The sequence below is a fragment of the Pinus tabuliformis genome, chromosome 4_1 (assembly GCF_031772625.1).
Source record: "Pinus tabuliformis cultivar Carrire ecotype Pingquan chromosome 4_1, CPIR1, whole genome shotgun sequence".
NCBI classification, from domain to species: domain Eukaryota; kingdom Viridiplantae; phylum Streptophyta; class Pinopsida; order Pinales; family Pinaceae; genus Pinus; species Pinus tabuliformis.
Window position 1 is genome coordinate 191,057,059 of NC_142303.1, and position 23,940 is coordinate 191,080,998.

The following is a 23,940-nucleotide window of genomic DNA, read 5'->3' on the forward strand; positions in this document are numbered from 1 at the left end:
ATGTTAATAGATGTTAATAATAATGAGAGACTGAGCTATATTTTATGACAGCATAACATTTGTTTCTGTGTAACCATGACAGCTCTCAAGGCTACTACTAAAATACAAATAATAATGCAACCAAAAGAAGGTCCAGCCAAACCACACCCACCAAAAGATTGCACAAAATAGAAACTGCTCAACAAGCATATGGTGGACCAGATCCTTCAAAAATATCAGTGCCATAGATTTGTTAGTATATGGCCTAGTGTATCAGGTCAGGGAGGATTGTTTTAGTCTTTAGAATCTTGAACTGAAACAGTATTCTAACAGCAGATTCCCAGGTTTTCAAATGGGCATTCCCAGGTAACTTCTAAATGTGCAAAACAGAAAATTAAAAGAATATCTTTTGGTGTTTTAAGGTGGTTGAAAGGAAGGACAAGTGCCGAGATCCAATACTGGGAAATGGAGTTAATAGGGCAGACTTACAAGTAGTTAATAGGGCAGAAAACTGCACTGCAGATTACTACAGCAAGCCTAATATAGCTGTAAATTAATGCAGAAACTTATAAATCGCTGGAACTTATAATCCCTTTCTAGCATTCCGTGATCTCTTTGCGGACAGTTGAAAAGTTCTGAGCATTAATCAAGGGCGAAGGCGTAACAGTCTGAGGAGAATCTATGCCAGTCAAAGTCTTGGTTGACTCAAATTGCTGAATAACTTAGTGTTGCATCAAGGGTATAATGAAATGGCAAGACATATTCAACAGCTTGTGTATATCTAGACAGTGGTACCCTTTTGTAATGCAAATTGTGCGTTGATCTGACACATATTTGAAAGTTCTCACTTAACATTTGGATGGTGGCAAGAAATAATATGAAGTGTTGGTGCTAAGCGTTATACCACAATCTAAGCTTCTTAATAGAATAAATTCTGAAGAGATAGGCCCATAGACAAACTTTCAAGAGGTAGCATAATATGAGATTGTTGGACCAGACAATGATAAAGAAAAAAATTGTAGGTAAAAACAATATAAATATCTATTACTAGGGAAGATTTCCAGAATTTTCCAAAGCATTTTTTCTGCACAAAGTTAGTCACCTTCCTTTACTGTAGTGACTTTCCTCTCGACTCTTCTTCTATCTCAGAATAATTAATTTTTTCCCCATGGCAGGTGCGAAGGGGCAAGAACATTCCACATTCCTTGGAATAGATGTACATAATGAAATGGGCTGGAAGGGCCAAGAGCCCAGATGGCAGCAGCATGGCTTTAATGGACATTTGATGGCTGGGGTGTGTAATGTTTGGTTTAACTCTCAATTTGTGTCACGGGTTGTCCCTGCAGGACAGACCATCTGGGTGGCCAACTTCGAGCGAGCTGCAATTCACATTATGGTTGTGGATGGGATGGGTGGTAGCCATAATAACAGCTACAGGGAGGTTCCTTCATTCATTAGTTTTAGCATTATGAAGACACATCAAAAAGTACTATGAAGAAAATTTGCAGCTTGTAACTTTTCTTGTTGAGGGGGATTCTTGACACAACTCTAGTTTAGAATGAGCACAATAAACTTTGAGCTGAAGGAAGTCTAATCATTACACCTTAACAGAAACCTGAACCAACGTCTCGGCTCTCTGCCCTGCACAAACAGCGTCCTCTGCACAGTCAAACGTTGGTGATGGAACAGTCAAATGGCCTAATAGGCTAACGCCTAACGCCACTGGTGCTCTGTCCGTCTGAAGGTGAAGCCATGTCACCGTCGAATCTGTCCACTGCCGCCGGAAATGCGTAAACAGGACAGCTGAACCAAAAACAAAAATGAAATTCGATGGATGTGTGGGTTAGTTAAAAGTTTAGATTTTAAGTTTTTGTCATTTGACATTTGTTAATATCATATTATTAATCTTAAAATTTTATTTTTAAATTTCAATAAAATAAATATATATATATATATTTTTTGAAAATTAATTTTTTAATATAAACTTTTTCAGAAGAACCCAAAGAACCCGATTTTTGGGTTCTCGATATGGGTATGCCATACCCGTTAAAGGAAAAAAAACCCAAAAAAAAATTGGAGAACCCAGTTCTTTATAGAAGAACCCAGTCCTTATTGGTTCTTCTCAGAAAAACCCGTACCCGAATCCGATACTTAGGGACGGGTTCGAGAACCCCACCCCCAAGTTCGGGAACCCTTGCAATTGTACTTCAAAATTTTCATCGTGTATTTAATTCATACTGGAGACATATTGTATGTACTTGTATCTTCCGTCAAGAAGATAACACATGTTTTGGATTAACTGGGGTTAACTGTCAATTTTTTTTTAATTCGAACTAAGGTTTCCAAGGTTAATTAATTAAAAAATTAGTAATATCACTTTACATTGGGTGCTGAAATCATTTTGGCTATGATTTCACTAGGAAAGCGATGATAAGTGTTGATTATGATAAATAGAGTGGGACACACCACCTTGGGACCACATGGATAATATAATGTGTTATGTTTCGGCATTTGGAGCTGGGAAAGTGGGGTGTATCCCCTCAAAAATATTTATCCACTAAGCTCATGAAACTCACTGTAGAAGAGCTAATGTTGTTGGCCTAGCTTCTAGAAGAGAGACCAAAATCTCTCTAGAAGCCATGCACCCCCCTCTTTGAGCTAGCAGTTAGAAACTAGTTGTTGAAGTTTATGGCCCTATTTCTATGTAAAGAGCCCCCCTCATGTAAAGTTGTTGAAAAAATGCATACTTTATGCTCTATTTTGATTTTTCTGACCAAAGCCTGTGGATAGTTTATGTGGTGTGCCCTAGACGCTGAGTTCACCCCTGCTGCTTGTGCATATCAGTTTTGGGAATTATTCATCAATGATTGTGCATCTATTTGCTCTAGTTGCACCGTGAGACACTCTTCATCCCAGTATGGAAAAGATGTTGTCCTGCCCTGTTATGTTATGTGAACATTTTGACTTGGCCAAATTACACAAAAATAAAATTAAAATTAAAAACATAAAATAAATAATAATTATAATTATAATTATTAATTAGATAAAAAATAAAAAATGAGTTAAATTAAATAATTATTATAATCAATTAAACCAGCCTAGATCCATCTTAACTCCGGATCTACCAAGCGCCAAGAGGGATCAAATTGTTTCATCTCATGAATGGTTAATCATTTGAAATAGTTTATGTATTATGTTTTATCTCAATGAATGCTGAAAGGCATATAGAACTATTTCCTGATTATTTTTAATTTGCATATTTGTTTCTTCTTGTCCATTTTGGTGAAGAGATATGATGAATTTCCAGGGTATTGCTGAAAAAATAAAGAAAATTTTCACTTCCAGCTTGAATGTTTCAACCAGTGTCCCCTCTTTCTTCAATGGAGCAATTTCCCTCATCTATGCCCTAGAACGCGTTTGCCCAGCTTGACCTCTAAGGCATTGGTACACCTTCTTCAGCCATAAATTCTAATCCTCTAATTCCAAATGAGGTGAAGAACGAACCTGGAAAGTATTAATGATATATCTATATTTTTAATTTGTTCTTCTTTAGTCAACACAATCTCTAGTTCCAGATCTCAGGTAACCAGTCTCTTCTCATCCTCATACAGCTTTTAGCAATATCTTTACTAAGGTTTATCATTGAGTTGGGTGACTAAATTCACTCCACCTTTTGAAACAATTGAGATCTGCACGAATTTGTGAACAACGTAAGGATGGAACAATTTTCATTTTGCTAGAAACACTGGATTTCCTACATCGCATACACTCCTGTAACATTTTATCAATCTTGGATCAGCAACAGTGGTAAGCATATCATAAAACTGTGTGCACAACCAGAAATATATAAGGCTGTATCATAACCGTTTAACGAAATGTATGAATGAATTTTTCATATATGTCATTCTAACGTTTGTATACAGTTCTTAAATTCATTATTGTGAGCTGGAAACTTGATTTTCATATCTGAAAATTGCTATTCTTATTTTGGTAAAAGGGGATAGTGAAAGAAGGAGCTCCGGCAATTAGGTAAAAACGAAGAAGAAGGGTTTTGATCTCAGATCTGGTTTGACACTACACAAAACCCTTCAGCACTAAGGTTCAGGTTAACGAGCTTCCGGGGTTAGCGAGCAACCATGCCGTGCGTCCACGAGTTTTCCTTTGTTTTAAAGCTTTTGCAGGTGTCAAACCCAGTTTAAGGTGTTGTCGTTTTGTTTTGTTTCATGCGGGCACGTGCAAGTTACCGGTCAGAGATTTCCGACTCCGTTTTTCTGCCAACACCTGAGCACATTGACACAGTGACCTTTCTGCGCGCTGAAGGTTCTTTGGGTGCTACCCGTCGCGGTTTCAAGTTTGGAGGTTCGAGTGCTACCTGCGACGGTTCCACGGAGTATCATTTCATGGGTTTTGACCCAGTTTACTCATTTGTCCCAAGGCTGTCTGGAATGGAGGAGGGTTACAAGGAAGAGTTAGTAGACTATTCCTTAGACAGTCTCTCTCACACCAAGATTTTCGTGGCGCCCCGACCGTAAGCTCAAATTGGTATTAGACCAGCTATCTCCCCTCCACCGGAAGAGCAGGTAAACAAAAGTGGGTTAGGGATGGCTGATATGGAAGTGTCTCTGCAGGGGCTGGACCTCACTCAACCGGCCGCAGCGGTTACGGAGGGGTTTATAAGCCTTGTTGAAGGCACCAGCTCTCCTTTCTTGTCAATTCCGTCGCCCTCAAATCTTTTAGCTTGGAGTGGGCAGCACCAGCAAGCCGCAGGCCTTCAGAACAGAGAGGGTTTCATCGGTTCAGGAACAGAAGGCCTGGGTCTCGACACCATCGATCCAGATGATGCTCATGAAACAGTGAACACCCCAGCCAACAGGTCCGAACCCTTCCCGGACGATTTCACAAACTTTGAACCTAGAAGCAGCGTCTCGCCATCTGGTTTTTTCGAAGGCTTGGTGAACGAGGAAGTGGAAGGGGAAGAGCCCCAGGCCTCGGACTCGGATGGCAGCCTGGCTAGTTCTGAACGACAACAAACTACCGACCAAGACCCAAAGGTGAAGTCTGGTAAGCAGTCCAAGCTCTCCAAGACAAGGGAAAGGGGTCGGTTGCTCATTTTCGGAGAAGGAATCGGCATGGATAAAGCAGCTTTAACGGTGAGCATTGTTTTGGTGGGCCGTGTCTGGGGTAGAAATTACACGCTAGGTCACCTAAAGCGATGGACAATGGAAGTCTGGGGAACGTTCTGGAACAGCTTCCCGCGGTCTTGGCAATGTCCAGGGGATGGTTCGCCCTAATTTTCTCAGAACCGGATGATGTGAACTGGGTGTTGACTCGTTACTGGCATTTGGAGATGACCCCGGTACTCCTTAAACGATGGACAACTCTATTCGACCCAGAGAAGGAGAGTATAGGTGCAGGGCTGATTTGGGTTCGGCTGCCAAGCCTCCCCCTGCAATTCTGGTTTGAGGATATTTTCCGGGTGATTGGCGATGATCTGGGCACATACCTATACCATGACAGATCGTACATGGACACATGAGTCTTGGCAATGGCTCACATTCTCGTTTACCTCGATACAAGGGAGGGCCTGGTAGAAAGCTATCGCTTTCAGATGGGGACCATCATCTGCTGGCAGGAACTGGACTACGAAGGTATTCCCTTCAAATTCCGGAGGTGCCATGAAGTCAACGATCTCTACAAGTCATGCCCTTTGGTCACTGGGAGTAGGCTGAACCCCCCAAGAAGCTTTGCAGCTACATGTACTCAAACGGATTTGGGGATGGAGGAACTCAAGGCATTACAAGGTAGACCGAGGAAGGGATCGGACGGGCCGACTTCTGTACCGCCAAAGTCGGACAACTGGAACATGGAGGCCCCGATCACTAGAGCTCGCTCCAGGGAGGGCTTGGGATACACAGTACCACCTCTCCCCTTCATGCTCAATTTACGAATGATAGTATATTAAAAGTTTCTGCTTCTATAAATTGTAAATCGAATAATGTTCCCATTTCACTTAAGATGAACCCTATCATATGCCCGGTGGTCTCCACCCCTGCGCTACTGTCCAAAATTGTCAACCCCACGAACCCTCTGGGGATTCGGCCTCTGGCTCCTCTCACCGCTATAACTTGTGCTCCATTCCACCCTCCCTCCATGCCTTCAGATTAGATGAGGACCCAACTCCACCCCTTCCCCCCAAGGCAGGCAATCTCGCATTTCCAAAGCAATCAAAAGGGCCAGCCTTGAGGTGACCTCAGGAATTCAGTCTCCCATAGATCAGGTCCTTAGAGCAATGGGGAACCCTGCAAAATTGGACCCATGAAAGGCCTCTCCTTCAACTGCATGTGTTTGGCCATCCTAAATAAAAAATTGGCGCTAAAAAGGTTGTGTTTATCAAAAAAATTGGACTTTCTTATGCTACAAGAAACCTTAGGCAATGGTCCCTCTGTACTCCAAACCCTAAAACCCTTCCTACCTGACTGGGAGTTTTTTTCTTGGATGTGAGAGGGCGTTCAGGGGGCTGCGCCCTCGGTTTCAACAAAAAATCAATCAGGATTTCAAATGTTTGGGGTGGGAAAGGTTTTTTGGGCGCAGACGTCATATCCACCTCGCTCAACCTCTCTCTAAGGATTTTTAATATCTACGGCCCTTCCTAGAACCAAGAGGCTTTCTAGGAGAGTCTGTTACAGGCAAAGTTTATGCAGGTCGAGAACCTGATCATTGGGGGAGACCTCAATTTCTCCCTAGGGCTGGTAGAGGCATGGGGCCATAGGGCACAATCAGATGTATTAACAGGCTTTTTTGAGAAATTGTTGGATGACCACGACCTCATAAGTATTGATCCAGCTCGCATCAGGCCAACCTGGAGGAATCGCAGAACTGGGGAGGATGCCCTAGCTCGACGGTTAGATCGGTTTCTTATCAAATTCCCCTTAATTAACCATCTAGCTCGAATTCGCCAATGGGTGGGCTCGGGGGGTTGCTCAAACCACTCCCCAATTTTCCTAGAAATTGAAGATGCAAATCGTAAACCAAGCTCCCCCTTCAAATTCAATGTATCATGGCTCAGTGAAGAAGATTTACAGGCCTTGGTCAAGGAAAACTGGACTCATTGTAGTTGGGAAACTGATCCGCCACCAGCTTCAGTCATTTCAAATAACCTCACTCGTCTAAAAGAAAAAACTATAAACTGGATCAAGGCTAAGCAAAAAAAGGATGAAGAGGAGCTAGTCAGGATCGAAACCGAGCTAAATCACCTCGAATCAATGGGCCTGAGCATTTATGCATCTCTACAAACAAAGGACCAACTTATAAATCTGGAAAAAGAAAGGATTAAACTGCTGAGAAGAACCAAGGAGACCTGGCGCCTAAAGAGCAGAGCTATATGGTTAAAGTCGGGTGACGAAAACACAAAATTCTTCCAACAGTTTGCTAGAGGCAGGAGAGGGATCAACACAATCTAGGAACTGAAAGACCGGAATGGGAGAGAGGCCAACACATTTGCACAACTTGTGGATATGGGGGTTCGGCATTTCTCATCCATCTACAAAAGCCCAAGTAGGGCAAACATAGCTGAGATCCTCCGAGTGGCAGAAGTTGTGCCTCATTTTTGTTGAAGATGAAGAAAGGGAGGCACTGAATCTTCCAATCTCACTAGGGGAATTGGATGCAGCTCTAAAATGTTTTAGCAAAGACTCTTATTTGAGATGAGTGGAAATTCAGTAACATATTTTCAAGTATCTTATTTAAATGAATGTTTTTTATCCAAGATGAAACATTCCCAAGACTAGAATTGAACAAGTTATAACAATTGCATTATCAACATAATATAATCAAAGGATTGTAGTAGGGAACAATTGTTTTCCACTTTCCTCGAGCTCATCGGGTAGGACCTCCTGCTGGCCATTAAAGACTACAGATCAACTAGAAGAATGTCGGAGGCTTTCAACTCCACCTTCATTTCCCTCATCCCCAAGGTGGACAAGCCTCAAACTTTTGATGACTTCGGGCCCATCTCCCTATGCAACTGTATATATAAGATTACCTCCAAGATCATTGCCCTCCGCATCAAACCAATCCTCTCCAGGATGATCTCAAAGGAACAATTTGCCTTTCTTAGTCATCGCCAAATTCATGAAGCCATAGGCACCGCTCAAGAAATGCTTCACTCCATCAAAACACTCTCCAAGAAAGCAGCCATACTCAAGATTGATTTATCCAAGGCTTTTGACAGAGTAAACTGGACCTATCTATAGCTCATGCTCACCCACATCGGGTTTCCTCACCAATTTATCAATTGGGTTGGGAGTTGCTTCACTACTGTTTCCTTCAGTGTCCTAATTAACGGGGCAGCTTCGGAATTCTTCCATGGCAAGAGAGGCCTCAGGCAGGGATGCCCACTCTCCCCAATGTTATTCCTCCTGATCATGGAGGCCTCAGTAGGCTATTAAAATTAGCAAGAACAAATGGAACCCTGGGAGGGGTGGAAATCAATGACAAGACTGTTATCTCTCACCTTTTATTTGTTGATGATGTTCTAATTTTTTTAAATGGCTCTTATCGTGATACCTCATGTTTCAAGTCAATTCTATCTTTGTTTTGCAAAGTAACAGGTATGGAGCCGAACTACGAAAAATCAACTATCATTTTTAGCTCCTATCTCCCAAATGAACAGAGATTTGCCTCCCAACATTTCGGGTTCGTCAAGCAGGACCTGGACGCTGGTCTAAAATATCTGGTTTTCAGGCTAAAGCCAAATGGGTACCGAATTGCAGATTGGTCGTGGATGCTTGCAAAAATTGAAGCCCGAATAAATATATGGCAGCAGAAATGGCTCTCTCAGGCAGGCAGGCTCACCCTTATAAAATCAGTACTTGAGGCAATTCCAGTGTACTGGATGTCGTTGGCTTGGATCCCTAAAGGCATTCTTCGTAGAATCCAGCAGATCTGTTGCAGATTCCTCTCGCGTGGTCAAAATGTCGGCGAAACCTTTGGTTGGGTCAAATGGGAAAGGATAGCAAAAACCAAGAAATGGGGAGGATGGGGGCTTAAGTAACCTCTGGACTTCGCAAAGGCCCTCGAAGCAAAAATGGGTTGGCAAATCATTACCACTAGCAGCCTATGGAAGGAAGCAGTATACAACAAGTGCATCCACCCGTTATCAATTTCAGACTGGATCTGTAGGCCTAGCCAGAATACCATGGGGGCCTCGAGTATATGGAAGGCCATCACCCACTCATTTGAGATCATAAAGCAAGGACTAGCCTGGAAAGTGGGGGACGACACCCAGATCAGAATTGGCTCTGATGCCTAGGCAGGAAGTGGAAATGCTCACATTCTGCCTAGAGAAATGCGACAGGAACTCATGGCGGTTGGGATTTCACAGCTCGCACACATTTCGGCTGAGAAATCGCATTTTTTTTGGGGTTACAGGCCGCAGTTAGTGACTCTGCTGAGTTATTGCGGAAACGGCTGAGTTGACCGAGTCAGCCATGACTCGATGGCTGACTCGGTCAACCGAACTGGTTATTGTGTCGGGTCAGAATTTTTTGGAATGACTCGGATCCGTTTTTTAAAACACTGAAAGTGAGGTCTAGAGGGAGAGCCCTAGCCGCAGTGCGGCAGTCCTAAAGGAAGGAGCCCTAGCCACAGTTGAAGAAGATGCCCTAACTGCTGTCCTAAAGGAGATCAAGGCACGATCATGAAGAAGCCCTAAACACAGCAAGACAAGGTGCCCTAGCTGCAGTGAGGGAAGAGTTCTAGATGCATATTAAAGGAGATCTAGCCACAGATGCCCTAAAACGCAGCTAAAGGAGACCCTCATTCACAGCTAAAAGGAAACCCTAAGCCGCAGTAGAAGGCAACACTAGCCGCAGTCAAAAGGAGGCTTATACGCAGTCCATGAAAGCCCTAAATGAAGACCCTAATCTGCAGCATAAGAAGGCCTAAAGCCGCAGTCTGTGGTGCCCTTATACACAGCTAGGAAGTGACTCTAAGCCACAGCAAAAGAAGACTTAGCAGCAGATCTGAGGAGCCATAATACGCAACCATTGACTGACCCTAAGCCGCAGCAAAAGGAGTCTTAACACAGCAAGAATAATTCTGTTGACAGCGTGAAAGAAGGCTGTTCCTAGGCATGGGTTAAGGGACTGTTTAGGCATCGTTTTGTGACTGCGTGAGGCTGTGTTCCTCTTGTAGGAGGGCCGAGTTAGAGGAGATAAAGATCAGATCTGTTGGGGTATCGTTGGAGGGACAAGGAATAAAGATTATGCTGCCTGGAAGCTACAGGAAGACTGTTGCTGCCTGGAAGCTACAGGAAGACTGTGTGTTAGGCCGCAGGCCATAACACCACAGTCAAGTATTGTGTATGGGTGTTTGAGGGCTTATATATGCCCAGATCATCAGCGTAATCTAGGAGCTGTCTTGTGAGTTAATACTGCAGAGAATAAAGGCTGTTTTGATGACTGTTGGAGGACTGTTACAGTAATGTTTGGTGCCCTAACTGCTGAAGCAGTGACAGCTAGTGCAGCAAGAAGACAACAGTGTTTTGGGAGCTGTATTGGGTCAAGGTTTGACCATGTTTGGCTCAGTTTAATGTACATCCTGGTGAATGTTTTTCAGAGGAAGATTCTGTCCTGTTTGATCAGCATCGACTTCTCTAGGTATGACTTTTCTACTGCTGTCATAAAATATCAGTTTTTTATATTTGTACTATCTTTCTCTCTACTAAACTATTGAAGATTATGAAAAGATTTGATCAAGGGTTTCCACGCATTGGAGTTTGTCCCTGGCTGGTGCCACATCTTGTCTCCTCTTGTCTTGGCTTGTCTTCTCCTGTTTATGTTTATGTTCTATCTGCATTTTACTATCATGCTAATGTGATTGCTAATCTGAACATTGATATTGGGCTAAGAATAAAATTGAAGTAAATTGCTCTTAAGCATAGAACATACCAAAAATTAATATGGTGTCAAAGTTGAGGTGAAGACAAAGCCCAAGCAAGAGTGAAAGAGCAATCACCGAAGACAGTGGGACAAAGTCAAAGGCTCAATGGGTTCCTCATCCCACTTCATGGCTAAAGACAAGCTCCGTGAAAAGTCTGATTATCATGGATGGAAGATGTCTCTTGATCTGATATTGGAAGAACAAGAAGCGCTGGATTATGTGAAGGGTAAAATCCCTGAGCCTCCATCAAATGCATCGGCTGCTACAAAGAACAAGTATACCAAGGGTGAAGTCAAAGCGATGAAGATTATCAGAGATTCCACTGACAAGCATCTGGTGGCCTACATCTCCAATCTAAACACCTCCAAGGAGATCTACGACAGATTGGTAAGCATGTTCAAGGTTAGTGATGCAAATCAAATTTTGTTCCTCAAAAATAAGTTGAAGGATATTAAGAAGGGCAAGGACGAGGATATTCAATCCTACTTCTTAAGGATCACTGAGATCAAGAATGATACTCTATCAATTGGAGAAGTCATTCTTGACAGGGAACTTACTATCACTACCCTTGGAGGGCTCCCACTCGAGTGGTATATATCTAAAACCACTATTCTCAATAATGAACGAATTCCGAGATTTGAAGAATTGATGTCGAGATGCATTCAAGAAGAAACAAGAATCATGGAGCAAGAAATGCCTTCTAATAAAGGCAACCCCACTACTTTCTCCTCTCATGCCAAAAGGAGAAATAATGCGGGGTCTAAAGGTCATTTCCATGGAAAGCCTAGATCTAAGGGACGAAGGAAGGGCAAGTGCTTTGTTTGCAATAAGTTTGGCCATCATGCGAGGGAGTGTCCAAATAAAAGGGACACATCACATCATGATGATCACAATCATTCCAGGGGCAACTTCAACAACAATGATCAAAGGAATTGCAAGTCCAATGGCAAGGGAAAAAGGAATGCGGGACATCAAGGAAATGGTTGACCCTCCAAGAAAGCAAGGAACTCCAAGTATGAAGAATCAAATGTTGTTTCTAATAAGCAAAAGGAGTATTATCTTATATTGGCCCTCTCCACTACCTCTCCTCCAGACACTTTGGGAAATTGGCTTATTGATAGTGGTGCTTCAAGGCACTTCACCGAATACGAGGAAGCTCTCTCTAATCTGATAGAGAAGGAAACAAACTTGGAGATGATGCCACTTATCCCGTAAAGGGTGTAGGGAACGTTACCCTTCAATTGAATCAGGGTAACACAATTCATTTACAAGAAGTTCTATATGTACCTGATCTCAAGAAGAACTTGGTGTCCATTTCGGCAATGGAAGACAAAGGTTACAAGGTGGCATTCATCGATGGAAAGGTACGTGTTTGGAAAATGAATTTTAAAGATGTTTTTACTCTTGGGTTCAGGGTTGGCACTTTGTATCAAGTTGCAGGAAGTCCATTGGGACCATGTCTTGTGACACATCTCTTCAATGGCACCAGAGGTCTGCCGATCTTCATTGTAAGGCCCTGCTCGATGTGAGACAGATGGTGACAAGGATGCCTGAGTTCAAAGAAGAGCATGAAGGTATATGTCCGGGATGTACCGAGGGAAAGCTTTCAAAGTGACTATTCCCCTCTAATAATAGCAAGACCATAGATGTGGAACAACCCGAGGGGCTTGAAGTTTATGACCAGGAATCTCATATATGCAGGTTGAAGAAAGCTCTCTATGGTTTGAAGCACCCCAAGCTTGGTATGAGAGGATCGATAGCTATCTGATGAAGATGGAATTCACTATGAGTGAAGCCGATCCGAACCTTTACTTTAAGGTTGAAGATGATAGATCTTGTCAGACCAGGCCGTAACTCCTCGAAAACAACTTATTCCTATTCATTCAAGTTGGTCTTTATTATATACATGAGGGAGGATTGTTCACTTCATCTCTTGGTGACTATTCATATTTCTTATTATTTATTTATATCAGTTACACTTATTCACCCAATCCTGATGATTAGGTGTCAACATTCCCCCCTTTAATCTAAAGGGATGTTGGTGAGTCCAAGCATCGTTCTGAATCGTTCAAGCTTTTCTCTTCCAAGCGCTTCGGTGAAGATGTCTGCAATTTGCTCATTAGTGGAACAATGGTGAAGTGGAATTGTTTTGGCCTCAACATGATGTCGAATCAGATGATATTTAGTATTGATGTGCTTTGTTCAATCATGGAACTTTGGGTTCTTGGCCAACTTTATTGCCGAGGTATTGTCAATCATGAGTGAAGTCGATTGTTCTTATTTTACCTGCAAATCTTCAAGAATTTTTCTAAGCCACACAATTTATTTTGTTGCCTCAGCTGCTGCCACATATTTTGCTTCTGTTGTGGAATGCGCTAGCACTGATTGTTTGCGTGATCTCTAGGAGACAGCTCCTAATCCAAGACACAGCATAACCTGAAGTAGATACCCCAGTTTCTTTGTCTCCATCGAAGTCTGAATCAGAGTATCCAATCAAGCTGAAGTCGTCCACCTGTGTATACTTGATTCCAAAGTCTTGAGTTCCCTTCAAGTACCTTAGAACTCTTTTTGCAGCAGACCAATGTCCCTCACAAGGCTTTTGCATAAACCTGGAGAGGATTCCAACAGCAAATTAAATGTCTGGTCTGGTAGTAGTTAGGTAGTTGAGACTTCCTACAAGTTGTCTATACTTTGTTGCATCCTCAAATTATTTTCCTTCAATGGATGTGAGCTTTAAGTTTTGTTCCATTGGAGTAGTAAGAGGATTGCATTATGTCATGTCAAACTTGTTCAACAGATCTCCAATGTACTTCTTTTGGGAAAGAATATGGACTTCGGATGTTGAGTTACTTCAATACCAAGATAGTAATGAACATAGCCCAAATCAGTCATTTCAAAACTTTTCTTCAACTCCTTCTTTATGGATGCAATGCAGCTTTCATTGTTCCATGTCATCAAAAGATCATCTACATATACCACAACATATACAACTGTTTTGCCAACTTTCTCGACAAATAAAGTTGCATCATCAAGATCATAATGTTTGAAATTGAGTTTCAGAAGATGCTCAGTTAGTTTTTCATACCAGGCTCGCGGTGCTTGTTTGAGGCCATACAAGGATTTCACAAGTTTGCATACTTTACGTTCATGTCCTTTCACAGTAAATCCTTTAGGCTGGGACATAAAAACATTTTTTTTAGATCTCCATTCAAGAAAACAGTTTTTACATCCATTTGATGGACTTTCCAACCATTTTGAGCTACTAGGGCAAAGAGTGTCCGAATGGTAGCCCATTTTGTTGTGGGGGCAAAAGTCTCCTCATAATCGACCCCTTCCTTCTGTGCAAAACCTTTTGCCACAAGCCTGGCTTTGTGCTTGTCAAGTGAGCCATCTGCTTTATACTTGTTCTTGTAGACCCACTTGCAGCCAATTGGTTTGGTTCCTAATGGAGGATCGACCAGCTTCCAAGTGCCATTCTTTATCAAAGCATCATACCTAAGTTGCACGAAACGGGGAAACGCGGAAGCGAAACGAAACGGGGAAGCGAAACGAAACGCGACCTCCCCAAATTTTGGAAACGGGGAAACGCGAATATATATAATAATATATATATATATATTAAAAATATTTAAAAATTATTATTATATACCTGGAAACCCTACCTGGAAACCCTAAAAAAAAATAAAAAAAAAATAAAAAAATTAAAAAACAAGTGTTTTTTTGGGGGAAACATGGCACATATGGCCTGGAAACGAGTTTCCGGCCGTACGGCCAAGTTTCCGTTTCGGGAAACGTGGCCGTACGGCCGGAAACGCGTTTCCAGGCCGTACGGTACGGGGAAACGAGTTTCGTTTCGTTTCCCCTGGGGAAACGGACCCCCTGCCCACGTTTCCTGCAACTTAGCATCATACTTCTTTTGCATCGCTTCTTTCCATTCATCATGAGAAGCAACTTCTTTGAAGGAAGTTGGTTGGAAATCTATAGACAAATTCAATTCACAATCATAAGAAACTTCCATATCAATAGGTGAGTCAGAGTCATCTACATCACCTCCATTTTGCCGGTTTGAATTTCTAGTTCCTGTCTTTCCAACCTCATCAGGATGAACACTTTCAAGTGTCTTTGTCAGCCACTTTGGGGGACCTTTCTCAGATGGTCCAAGCTGCTCCATTGATTGAGTTGGGACTGAATCAAGATTGAGTCCCCCAATTCTATCAAGCACAACACTTAAAGCATCATCCGTTGTTGGAGTTTCATGCGGGAGAGAGGGTTCTTCAAAAGAAAATTCCACATGTTGATCTAGTACAGGAATCCCCCCTTCAAGATGTGGAATCTGATTATCAAATTCTTGAAATGATTTTGCATTTGCGAATCTATCTAAGCGATCAAGTTGCCGCTCAACAACATTGTCAGTTTTGGATGATTCAAGAAAGATTACATCTCTAGATACAACAAACTTTTTATTGACTTCATCATAGAGACGGTATGCTTTGGAGGTGCTTTATATGGATGACCTCTTTCTAACAGGTGCAGACCCCCTCATTTACAAACGTAAGAGGGAGTTGGATTCCAAATTTGGAATGGTGAACTGCAAGCCTGTGACTACCCCGATGGAACTTAATTTTAAAAGGTTATGCGGTAGTGTTGCCGGACCTGAATTGGGAAATGCCTCTAAGTTTCATCAACTCATAGTAGCATTGATGTTCTTGGTGAACTCCCGTCCGAATATATGTTTTGCAGTTAGCATGTTGAGCCAACATATGGTTGAGCCTCATCACTCACATTGGATTGGTGCCAAAAATCTTCTGAGATATCTTCGGGGCACAATCACTCATGGACTAAGACACACTTCCGAAAATGTGAGGCTGCATGGTTATTCTGATGCTAATTGGACAGGCATTGTGGTGGATCGTAAGATCACTTCTGAATGTTGTTTCTCTAAGGGTTCTGCTTCAATATCCTGGATGAGCGGGAAGCAGAAGGCGGTTGCTTTAAGCACCGCTAAGGCTAAATTCATAGCCGCGAGTATGGCCTCCTGTGAAGCTGTCTGGTTGACGAAGCTCTTTAGTGAGTTGTATGGACACACGTTGGATACCACCGTGATCCTCTCTGAAAACCAAAGTGGGATTCGATTGCCGGAGAATCCCGTGTTTCATGATCGCTACAAGCTCATAGACATCAAGTACCACTTTATCCGAGATATGGTACAGCGAGGAGCAATAAGGCTCCTTCACATTGGGTCTGATGAGCAAGTCACTGATATTCTAATGAAGCCCCTGGGAAAGGTCAAATTCTTGACTTTCCGAAAACGACTAGGAGTCATGGAAAGACCCTCTCCTAAGGGTCCTATATGATATGGATATTGAGCTTTGCGTGCTCCGAGGGGCATGGGGTACTTCTTGGAGCGATGAGAAACCATAGGGTGAGTGGTTCAGCCTTCCCCTAATGGTTTGCTATGTAGGCAGGATGAGTGGTTCATCCTTCTCCTGCTAACACACAGTCATAGGGTGAGTGGTTCAGCCTTCCCCTAGTGATTTGTTGTGTACAGGGTGAGTGGTTCAGCCTTCCCTTGGGATACCCCATGGCAACACGTAGGCAAGATGAGTGGTTCATCCTTCTCCTATTGAGACATCTTACCCATGCAGTCGAGGACTCATGGGAAGTACCTCTCATCTGGCCAATGAGTAGGGAAATGAGGATAGGGACCATAGTACTACCAATGGACGCATCGTGTATTACCATATTCCCTATGCTAGGATGATATTGATCTAGGAGCAATTGGAACTGACTTCGGGACAATAAGAGTGGTATGAGACACTCTCTTTATTTGGAACTGATTTCGGATCAGTAAGAGTGGTATGAGACTCGCTTTTATCTGAGACTGACTTCGAGTCAGTAGAGAATGATATATACATTCTCAATCGCTTCTTCTTCATGGTTCAGCAGAGCAGAGCAATGCAAAGTAGTGCATTGATGGCAGAGATAGTACAAACTAGCAGATGGAGTTCCCCCTAGTTGAGAGGGAGTGTTAAAATTGACAACTAGGGCCAAACTCTATGTGGGTCACCTTATTTATGGCAGCTGATATTTTTCTTGGATTCCTCTCTCCGAGAGGTGTAGGATTGATCTAAACATCATCCGATTCCAACTTGTATTTATGGAGATATGAATTTATTTGTGTTATTTGACAATTTTTCAAGATCGGCCAGCAAGCAAATAACCCCAACTCAACCTCAACGTTGCATTATAAATAGAGGTGACCTCTAGCCATTTGTAACACACATCTCTTGTGATCTCTCTCCACTCGTTTGGGTTTTGGTGGAAAGAGAGGTCTAGAGGGAAAGCCCTAGCCGCAGTTGAAGAAGGTGCCCTAGCCGCAGTGAGGGAAGAGTTCTAGATGCAGATTGAAGGAGATCTAGCCACAGTCAAGTGATGCCCTAATCCACTGTTAAAAGATGCCCTAAAACGCAGCTAAAGGAGACCCTCATTCTCAGCTAAAAGGAAACCCTAAGCCACAGTAAAAGGCAGCCCTAGCCGCAGTCAAAAGGAGGCTTATACGCAGTCCATGAAGGCCCTAAATGAAGGCCCTAATCCGCAGCATAAGAAGGCCTAAAGCCGCAGTCTGTGGTGCCCTTATACACAGCTAAGAAGTGACTCTAAGCCGCAGCAAAAGGAGACTTAGCAGCAGATCTGAGGAGCCATAATACGCAACCATTGACTGACCCTAAGCCGCAGCAAAAGGAGTCCTAACACAGCAAGAATAATTCTGTTGACAACGTGAAAGAACGTTGTTCCTAGGCATAGGTTAAGGGGCTGTTTAGGCATCATTTTGTGACTGTGTGACGCTGTGTTCCACTTGTAGGAGGGCCGAGTTAGAGGAGATAAAGATCAGATCTGTTGGGGTATCGTTGGAGGGACAAGGAATAAAGATTATGCTGCCTGGAAGCTACAGGAAGACTGTGTGTTAGGCCGCAGGCCATAACACCACAGTCAAGTATTGTGTATGGGTGTTTGAGGGCTTATATATGCCCAGATCATCAGCATAATCTAGGAGCTGTCTTGTGAGTTAATACTGCAGAGATTAAAGGCTGTTTTGATGACTGTTGGAGGACTGTTACAGTAGTGTTTGGTGCCCTAACTGCTGAAGCAGTGAGAGCTAGTGCAGCAAGAAGACAACAGCGTTTTGGGAGCTGTATTGGGTCAAGGTTTGACCATGTTTGGCTCAGTTTAATGTACATCCTGTGAATGATCTTCATAGGACATTGATATTGGGCTAACAAGAAAATTGAAGTAAACTGTTCTTAAGCATAGAACATACCAAAAGATAATCCCCCTTAATTTGGTTAATTTAGGATCACATATTCCTACTTACAGTCACTGATTTGATCGCCGCAGTTGGGGATTTATGCTTGTTCAGATTCCTAGGAAGATTATGACTCATGAGATGTCAGCTTTGATTCTGATTATTTCATGTTTATGCCTTTGAATTCCATGGTTAGTAGACTCTGTGACTTGGTTATTTAGTGACTTTAAGTTATAACTTTGTATCAGATTTTTTTGTTTAATGAAAATTTGTTTCACAGTGATAAAATCAACAACACGGGAATAGTATCTCTCTACATCATAAATCAAATGCGGTTGTATAAAATGCTGGTAATAATACATGAATTGTTGTCAATGTCATATGAAGTCAAGATACATACCAAGAAAGACAGCTCCTCATCCAACCAGTTCACAAATGCCACAACATCTTCTATTTTCTTGTAGGCACATGCTCGAACCTCAGTGGCTAAGGCCTGGACAAAATCACCTTGGGTTTCCACATCGGCTTTGACCTAAAAGACCACGAATATGTCAGATAACGTATTAATACATTCCATTCCTCTTGTTTATCTTCATGCATAATTTACATCTCTTATCATGCAGTTCAAGCTTCAAAAGACAGGTACTTTGCTAAGGTTGTGCATAAATGAATCTATTTATTTTCCGTAGGAACTACAAATGTGGCACTTACAGAGAGGAGGAATGCAGACCGGTTTTCTATCTCTCCAATCATGTTATTCCGAACATCTGAAACATCGGATGCTGCAGATGCCATACTAGCAGCCTCCTTCTTAGCTTCTCGTTTCATCAAAGATTGATAGAATTCGACAAGCTCTGGAGCCCTATGCACTTTATTTCCTGATGGTCCTTGCGATTTTAGCATGCCTCCAAGAGGTGGAGGTGGAGGTGGAGGCACACCAGGAGCACCTGGTAGAGGCGGTGGACGAGGTGGGGGCATGGGTATGCCACTAGTAGCTTTTACAGTATTAGACCCAGGGGAAGAAGAAATTGTTGGTTTAGGAGGTGGCTTTGCAACACGTGTCGGCCTTTTTTGTATTTCAGCAAGCTTCATTTTGCTGGTTTCTTGAATCTCACTTGGATGATCCTTTGAATGGTTATTTGAATGCTCATTCATTGTAGGAAGTCTAATGGTCAATTTTCCTATAGGTTTCTCTATCCTCGCTGTCTGAGGGGGTGTTCTTGGTGACTTGTCCATCTTAACATTCCCAACAGACACCTCTCCCTTTTCAGCAAACTTCTCTGCCCTTGCTTGATCTGCCTTTTCTTTGATTGCCTTTTCCCTTTCCATTGCCAATTTATGCCTCTCTTTAAAAGCAGGGTATTTATCATCAAGCACACCTCCAACAGATTTCGACATGAGATGGAACGAAGCTGCAACATTGTTTAAGGAATTATCCTTTTCATAGTTTCTTGTTCTAATATGTGGAAGATTTGCACTTTCTGGTGAATCAACCATCCATGACATGTTTTCATGAGAATCAATAGAAGAACTAGACTTTGTTCGCCCCATTGTGCTAAATCGTTGGTCCCATTTACCAAATGTGGTGATGGCAACTTTATCACTGGAATTCCTTGAAATTAAAGCTTCTAATGATCCCTTTGACATCGAACGTCCATGATCTGGTTTCAGCCTGCTTGGTGAACTTGTATATCCTCTTTCCTCTCCAAACGAACCACTATTTGATGTTGTAGAGTCATCCTTAGTTCTTCCCCAACTTTTCAGCTTCCGAATCAAACTTGATTTTTTAGAGCTGCTCTGTCTGCTAGATGTACTGTCAACAGATGCATTGTCAAAATCATCACTCTCAGAAGGTGTGGATGGTTGTGAGGATACGCTCTCAAATTCAGTGTCTGTGTGTAATTTCTCACGTAAAGACAAGAGATCGGGTCCTGCATATTCCAGCATAAGCTGCTTTGCCTTCTCCTGTGACTTGGGGCTCAGATCCTTGCTGAGGTCTCGTGCAGTTATTTTACCAGGTGGTGCTTGGTAGTTCCGCAGCTCATATCGCAGGCATGCATTAACCCAACGCAAATAAACCACTTCTTCCACTTCACTAAACCGGTTCATTTGCAGTCCTTCAACTTGCTTCAATAGATCTGCATTTGCGTGCCTCAAAGTGTTGGCCTCTTCTCTTTCTTTCACAAGCATTTCACTCTGTGGACCAGTAAAATTCCTAAAACATTAGTCTAGCTTTCAACTTGAAGAGAAGGGAATGATAAAATGGAGGCCAAATGACTGCAAAGATTTGTTTTGGGAAACCAATTCTAGAGAACACCTACCTGTGTCATGTTGGAAAGGGTAGTAATTTGTGCTTCTGCAGCATCAAGTTTCACTGTCAGCTCCCGTTTTTCATGCTGCAACTCCTTATTAGTCCTCCTTAATTCAACCACTTCCACGTCCAATTCTTTCAGATTTTGCAGTTTCTTCTCGGTCTCAAAATCTTTTTTGGAAGCTTCTTTCTCTTTATCTTGAAGGGTAGCTACTTGCTGTTTGAGCATAAGAAGGTGTTCTTTAGTTTTTGCAGAGTCAATTTGAATCTGTCTTTGAAGTTCTTTAATTCTTGTCCTAGATACCTCAAGCTCCTTCTTCATTACCATGGTTTTAGCTACTTCCTCTTCCATTTTCTTCTTTTGGGTTTCCAAAGAATTGACTTTTATCTTAAGCATGTCAATTTCCACTACTTTTATTTGAAGTTGTCTTTGCAGTTCCCCTATGCTTGTTTCCTGCTCTTTCATACCATAATACTCGAGCAATTCGCCTTCAAGTGTAACTTCCCTCTCTTCCAATTCCTTCACCAGATTCCTTAATCTATTGAGTTCAGCTGAGTTGCTATCCATGGTAGCCTCATATGATAAGCTAGCCTTCTCACAGTTTGTCTCGGTAAGGCTTCCTTCTTCAGATGGGAACTCCAAACTGCTTGACAATAGGTCTTCAAATTCAGGCAAGAGGATTTGTTCTCCATCTGGAAAGCTCTTACTACTCAAAGATGGGCTCAAGACACTGTTAACTCTTTTGACTTCCTCTTCTTCTTCCTGTAAATAAATCAATCAACATGCACAGATTGCATTGTAATTTCCAATTGAAAACAAACAAACAAAATTAGAGAATAATCATCAAATCATTTTACTTTTCACAAAGATTAAGTTATAAGTCCCAAATGGTTAACAATGAACATACTTCCTCTTTCTGTGCTGAATCGACATCATTACGTGCATGTAAGTCTTCCTTGTACTCTTCATTTTGCTGTTCCTTTTCGTCTTCATGTTCTAGATCTGGGTCACAAGAGAAAATCTAAGCCCATCCTTAAATCTATTCACAATAAATATAAACTACTTAAAGATCCAGGTGTGATGTCTTCATAGTTCATGGTAAATCTGAATCCAGCAATCCCATTATAAATGACCAAATCAAAACCATGCTCAAATTTGGAAACTTGTAATAAGTCGATAACGAGTATGCATAAAAAGTGGATGAAGAATTGAGAACCTGCAGAATTGTCTGAATACTGTTGCTTGCTCTTGAGATGTTGAAATGTGTACGCTGCTACAGAAAAAGTGACAGCAAGGGCTACCCTCACCAACATATGTACATAGTCTTTACCTTCCACTCATTCCCGGCCATATACTCGATCATCTTTACTAGAAACACAATTTCAGGTCCCTCAATCAGCTAATGCAATATTTTGTGTGTGGGTGATTTCTTAGTGTCCTGTTGCAAATGACATAAAATTTGGTTTGATGCTAACAACTCTCAACGAAGGTAAATTAATGTAAGAAAAGATGTTATCAAAACCAACAAATGCAGCTCTGACAGATAGAATGTTCCATCTTTTCTATGAAAAGGTTAAAATGGCAGTTACTGAAATGAAAAAGAAAAGATTTTGCTTAGGATTTCGATACAAATGAGACGTTAAAACATGCCAGGAGAATAAATTGGCCCATCTTGTCATTGGATTGAAATGAAATGAAATAGAATTGTTTATCCTCTACTTAGACCATGTTATGTGCAGCTTTAATATGACACCATTTTGAGCAAATGATACCATCAAGTGGCCTCTTAGTGACTGAATGTGGCTGTGTCTTGCAGAGATATCCTGCCACTTGGGCCATTGGCTGGTCGATACAACTTTTAAGAAATGTAAAACGTTGTATTTTATTGGGGTTTGAGGCACTGGCTTATCTACATCTAAGTGCAGTTTAAGTGAAATCTCTTTTCGATGGTCTTGGTTTAGGCCAGTCATCAAGGTTCAACTACCCCAGAGACACGAATAAGCGATTGGGAACAGACGCAAGTCTCGTGTGATTTTGATAGAAGAATACACCTTGAAGCGGTAGCTTGGACGAACAGAAGTGCTTCTGTTCAATGGTTTATCCCTTTGAGGCCAGTTTCGACCCGCAAATAGGCCGCTTGTGGTGCCCGACCCCTTCAGGCAAGTTAGTTTAAAAGCACTCTCAACGGAGAGGGATCATTCTGCATCATGTCTTTTTGTGCTGTTGAGCTAACCCGTAGAGCTGTAATAGCACCTGCAAGTTGCAAACAGACCAGTCTGATCTTCAGCGCAATTTTTTCTGTAGTTTTCTCATGCTATTCTAAAAGTCCAGGCTCGATTGCAATCCTGGCTTCGTATCATTCCATGTGTCAAACTGCTACCTAGGGCCGGGACCTAAATTACTGGTCTCATATATAAAATTATGTAATCGGTTGGTAGTCTTAAATTTAGGCTGATAATTACTTAAACGAAAATGAGAAACTTGTGGGAGGCCTCTGTTAAGTTTGTCTTTTGGTGTGGACTTATACATACAGATAAGAAATCTAGAGTTGTATTCCTTCGGCAAGTCTATTATATCCTCCAGTAAGTCTAAGGCTTTTTGCAAAGGATCAGCACAAAGTCATACAGGGAACACAACGAAAATATGTGTACAAGAAGAAAAGATAAATCCCAGAGTGGTTCGACCGTGAAGACGTAGCGTGTCAGGCCATCCACCGAAGATTGAATCCGCGGAAACACGACACTTCAAAGGATAAATAAATTGACGAATAAATATATAAATATAATTTATTTCACAATTAAATATGCCTGCTACTCTGGCTTATTTTCCAGTCGGACGCCTGACAACCAACAGCTATGCTAAATTTAATAATAATACGTACTTACCTAAAATTTGCCCTGCAAAACTGCTTTAGGCCTTTAAATCCACGCAAGACTTCATTGAACAAGTAACGCCAATCCAATACCGCTTCTCAGAGGAAATAAAAACCGCTTTCCGTAATGCTTGCCAAACCCGCCAATTTTCCCTCGTATCGCTGTATCATCTGCATTCTTCATCCAAAGCTTCGCTATAGAGCTGGCTTTAAAGGAAAAACAATAAACCGCCAAAAATTATCCCAAACAATCAAAAAATTTAGATATATACGTGGCCAATCTGGTGCCGAATGTAGCAGATAAGAATTGGACCAAATCTGGAGACACTTGAGTAGAGTTTTGATGGGTGGTCGAAATAAAGAGCCAAATATGAAAATATTTCAAAAATACAAACAAAAGCTCGTTTGAGGAGTGTTGCAGTCCAAATCTCTGTAATCCGGGTGAGACAAATTTGACGGCGAGGTTAGGCATCGCCGTCAATTACAGCTATTAGGCTTTTATGGCCCAAGCCGCCAATTCCAGAGCAGCTCCC

The 23,940-nt window shown here is 42.0% G+C and overlaps 1 protein-coding gene across 5 annotated transcripts in view; it reads right to left on the reverse strand.

The window, feature by feature from the left end:
- The window catches only part of CHUP1 (Hydroxyproline-rich glycoprotein family protein), an 83,402-nt gene extending 59,728 nt beyond the window's left edge, over positions 1–23,674 (reverse strand). Inside the window, exons 1-7 of one of the 5 annotated variants that reach the window (XM_089419436.1) lie at positions 23,421–23,674; positions 22,587–22,788; positions 21,752–21,898; positions 21,443–21,537; positions 20,545–21,297; positions 18,935–20,419; positions 18,624–18,755 (exon numbers count right to left, since the gene is read on the reverse strand). In XM_089419436.1, coding sequence (XP_089275562.1) covers positions 18,624–18,755; positions 18,935–20,419; positions 20,545–21,297; positions 21,443–21,537; positions 21,752–21,848 — 2,562 coding nt within the window. In that variant the 5' untranslated portion in view covers positions 21,849–21,898; positions 22,587–22,788; positions 23,421–23,674. Of the gene's footprint in view, positions 1–18,623; positions 18,756–18,934; positions 20,420–20,544; positions 21,298–21,442; positions 21,538–21,751; positions 21,974–22,586; positions 22,789–23,420 lie in introns of all 5 variants that reach the window. The other 4 variants (XM_089419435.1, XM_089419433.1, XM_089419432.1 and 1 more) reach the window with 4 other exon arrangements.
- Between the last annotated feature and the right edge of the window lie 266 nt (positions 23,675–23,940).